Genomic DNA, 4,353 nt, shown 5'->3' with positions numbered 1-4,353 from the left:
GTATAAATTTTTGCAAGAATTTAAAGAGTTTACTTAATGTTTTTTAATAACAAGGCCAAGTAACTAATTGTAATCCAAGTCTTTACTTTAAGATACAACAAATGGTGCTTGTATTGATTTGAACTTTGTTTCTATATTATTTTATAACTTAGTCAACATTAAGAAGCATCATCATAAGATTAAATAGTAGAATCAAATGTAATGAAAAAAACTTCCATTGAAAACTTATAAAATAATTTTTTATTTATTTATATAAATGATTATTAAAAGTATATATCAAAGAAGTAAAAATACATGCATTGAAAGATAGATTATTAGATCCTAAAGTTTTTGGCATAGTAGATACAATGTTAACAATTGATAAGATTAAAGCCTAATTAGATAAATAACTATGTACTAAATTATTAACCATTATTATGTTAATAAACACATTTGACAAGCACATCCAATGTTCTATGATTTCATTCAATAATATTTCCTATTATAAACAAGTTTAGACATTAATGCTAGTATTTTATTCGCAATCATTATTTATTATGGCACTAATTTTTTTTTATAATCTCAATTTAAAAAAATAATATAATCATAACTTCTAAAAATTGCTAAAATAAAATTAATTTAAAAGGATTATGAGTGGACTTTCAATAAAACACTTATCAATTAATTCCTAAGATAATCATATGTAAAAACAAATACAAATAAGGATTTTTTTTAGTATTCTATTCAATAAAAGATGAATCTCTTCTTTAACTATTTTAAAACATGTTTGGTGCTCCAATTTCACTAACAATTATAACTACCAAAAACTTCTATATAATTTGGTTGTGAATTTACATATTTTATGTCATATTACCAATCAAGAACAATAGTTTTGGTAAGAAGCTTGCATGTCAAAAAGAGATGAAACATGGAAAAAAAACCAAAACAAAAATCAGCACCAAACTAATTTTGGATCTACAAAAAAATAATTGAAATGCTTCTCATGACCAGGTTTGATTGCAAGTAAGACCAGTACAATTGTTTTGCAAAAAGTGACATCATCAAGTGCAAGAATTTAGGTGTTTCTAGAACTAATTACTCAAATGCAAAGACCACAATTGGTATAAACTAGTTGATAAATACAAACAATAGACGATGCGTGAAAATCTGACCAAGAATAGGTAGGATGTACAACCTTTCCTGAATCATCTAAATAATGCTTAAGCAAAAATATTAATTTCATTTAACTTTCAATCTTACACAAACACTACAATAAAACAACACTGCAAGTTAAAGTTAAGACAGCAAGCTTTTCGACGTTCCTTCGATAACAAAAAGCACCACCACAAGAAAATACATCACCTACCGACCGCGGCAAATTACCAAAACAAAAACGTCAGGAATGACGACAATAAAAAAAAACAATAAAAAAAAATATTTAACATCAAACATCCAAAACCATATAAACATGGACTGCAAAAAGTATTGATACAAATTCTCCTAATACCGACACTTAGAAAAAAAAACAAGACACGTCAATCACAAAATAAAATCCTTGGAATAAGTTCAATCCTATTAATCAAGACCTAAAGAAGTTACGTAACAATATCCAAAATGCATCCACTCCTCAAAACACAAAGTACAACGAGCACAAGTTTCCCTCGCCCAAAAATCTGCATCCTACATCATCATTCTCTCCTTCTTGCACCGTCCCAACCGAGCGACGTGAAGCTCCTACCTGAAGGTTGTCCCGGTTACGGCCTTTACTCTACACCAGCCCTCCACATCCACGGATCCTTTCCTCCGACCCCTGCCTAGCCCCTTGCGTTTCGTCTCCATCGTGCAATAAGATTATACCCCAGGGACCGCTGCCTCCTCTACCCATCTCTTCTCCTCGCGCTGGAGCTGGATCTCTCGTGCTCATGCACGCCACCTGTGGTGGTGCTGGTGCAGCTCGTGCTGACAATCGCTTGTCTTCCTCGTATCCTGCCCATCTCCGTGTCCCCCATCGCCTCACTGCGGCGGCGGCTGTTGCTGAGGAGGAGGCATCCCAGGCCGCGGCCCATACATCCCCGGGGGTGCACCGGGAGGAGGAGGCATCCCGGGTCTTGGAGGTCCCTGCATGCCGGGGGGCATTCCAGGTCGTGGAGGACCCCCGGGCCCTCCCATCCCTGGCGGAGGCCCGCGCATCATCGGAGGAGGACCCATCGGCCGCTGTCCATACGGACCTGCCATCCCTGGTCCAGACATCTGCGGAGGAGGTCCGGGAGGAGGCGGCATTGGTCTTCCTCCAGGAGGACCTTGCCCGTAGCCTTGAGGAGGCCCTTGTCCGGGGGGCCCTTGCATCATCTGCCCCGGAGGCCGCATCCCTGGAGGAGGTGCGCCTGGCGGCCCCGGCATTGGGCGGGGAGCGAATTGCCCTGGGGGTGGAGGCCCGAGAGGTCTCACTCCCGGCATCGGACCGGACGGGGGTGTGTAAGTCACGGGAGCTGCCGAAACCTGAGGTCGCGGCTGCATCATCCCCGGGGCAGGCCCGCCCACTCCTCTCGCAGGCCCTGCCAGCCCTGGCTGAGCCTGGTTCAAAGGTGCAGTCGGGATTCCACGCCCTGCGGCACGCCCCACCCCGGGACCTCCCGCGGCAGCTGCGGCTGCTTTCGCCCTGGACTCGTCCGGTGGCGGGGGCCCCTCCACCGTCATCGAAATCACCTCCTCCCCGCGCAAAAGCAGCAGCCCCAACGTCCTCCTCTCTTCCCTCTCCTCCTGAGTTTTCCCCTTCTTCGGCGGCACGCGTCGCAGCTCCTCGCAATCACCCAGCACCAAGTTCATGTGGCGATCGAATGCCATGAACTTGCCAACCAGCTGCCGCCCGTCCTGTATCGTCACCCGCATACGCCAGTTTATGTACAGTAACAACTTGGACGTCTTGGATATCGACATCCTGACCGGATTTTCTCCGCACCCTGCCTCGCGTATTCTTCCCCACGCTCCCGCTGCCGACCTCCTCGAAGCACCCGATCGCGACTCCGACCCGCCAACCCCTCCACTGCAAACGCCGGAAAGCCTCAAAACCCTAATCAGCGGTTCCTCCAATACAACCAACAATGCCAGAAGACTCTGGCGCGGTCACGCCGCCACACAACGCAACCTCCAAGACATCAATCTACCGGGCAACCACGTTCAGGGGTCGCGCGACAGAAAGCGCCCATGCTCCGACTTCGCACACCGCCAAACAGCGCTGCAGGCGCAAGCCGAATTCAAGACGAGGTCCAGACCTAAACTCAGTTCCCCAAGAAGGAAGAGAAGGGTAGGGGTAGCAGTAGTGCGCACATACCTGGGGACGATGAAGCGCGGGGGGGGGAGGTGAAATGGAGGCGAGAGTGAGTCCGGGTCTGGTGTGGTCGCAGCGCAGTGTAACTGCCTGACCAGGCTTCGCCGATTTCCCTCCTCGAATCCTCCTCCCCGATCGAATGTCCCTCCCTCCCTCGTTTCTCCTCCTGCTCCTCCTGTTTGCTGTTGTGGCGGCCTCCGCGCTCTCCCCCCGCCCCCCGCGCTCTCCCATGCTCCCGCGCTTGAAGCAGGGTGGGCAGGGTGGGCAGGGAGAGCTTTGCCACGCAGACCTGCGGATGCTGGTTGTGGCTTCGTTTCTTTGGACAGCCACAGCAATTTTGGGGGGGTTCTGGTGACGACCCACTGTGTTCGATTGCGACCTGTGCAATATAAACAAGCAATTTTTAATTGATGATCGTTGGCCAGGATCCTTGACGAGTATTCTGTGTGCGATGATACCAAATTAATCCAATTTGAGCCTTCATTTCATTTAGGTCTAATTCTCAACTGGAGGATCCTACTGTTTAAGAATGAAATTATGAACAAGTGGGTGTGCACTCCACTTGGTGAGACGAGTATGTTCAGGAAAGTCTCTCACGTTCCCTTTTCAGATGAGGTCCATCCCAAGTTCAGGCTTTTGGAAGATTTATGTTGTTCTTTTGTTACACAATTGGATGATGTGTGAGTTCTCCCCAATGTTGATGATTTGAGTAGAATTATCTACTTAATATGTGAAACATTGTTTATAATTTGCTTAATTTCAAATAAAGGATTTTGTTGACTTAGTATTGAAGCATGCTAACAAAGAATAGTTTAGCAATGCAAGCAATACTTACTAAATTGAAAACTCATGAGGTTGAAAGCTTCCTAATAATTCAATTGAAAGAGTGACAATTCTTAGAAATAGACATTATCAACCTAACCAAGTTCTTCAACAAGGAGGACAAATTTGATAAACAAAAGAATTATATGCCTTAATTAATTATGGTCAAGAACCAATCAACAATGATAAGAATTTAAACAATGTACATAAATAAGTAAGATTTA

The 4,353-nt window shown here is 44.8% G+C and overlaps 1 protein-coding gene across 1 annotated transcript; it reads right to left on the bottom strand.

Moving 5' to 3' along the window:
* Positions 1-1,531: 1,531 nt before the first annotated feature.
* On the bottom strand, positions 1,532-3,580 carry LOC112280590 (uncharacterized). The gene is made up of 2 exons (XM_024516230.3): positions 3,311-3,580; positions 1,532-3,022 (listed from the first exon to the last, which is right to left on the bottom strand). Exon 2 carries the CDS (start codon positions 2,914-2,916, stop codon positions 1,993-1,995), a length of 924 nt encoding a protein of 307 aa, XP_024371998.1. The 5' UTR covers positions 2,917-3,022; positions 3,311-3,580; the 3' UTR covers positions 1,532-1,992.
* Positions 3,581-4,353: the final 773 nt, after the last annotated feature.

The sequence above is a fragment of the Physcomitrium patens genome, chromosome 3 (genome assembly GCF_059467195.1).
Source record: "Physcomitrium patens ecotype Gransden chromosome 3, ASM5946719v1, whole genome shotgun sequence".
NCBI lineage: Eukaryota > Viridiplantae > Streptophyta > Bryopsida > Funariales > Funariaceae > Physcomitrium > Physcomitrium patens.
The sequence above is the reverse complement of the archived record's forward strand: the minus strand, read 5'-3'. Positions and strand labels throughout refer to the sequence as shown.

What these genes read in the sequence shown, in the direction of transcription:
- LOC112280590 (XM_024516230.3), bottom strand. Translation starts at nt 2,916, where the DNA reads ATGTCGATATCCAAGACGTCCAAGTTGTTACTGTACATAAACTGGCGT.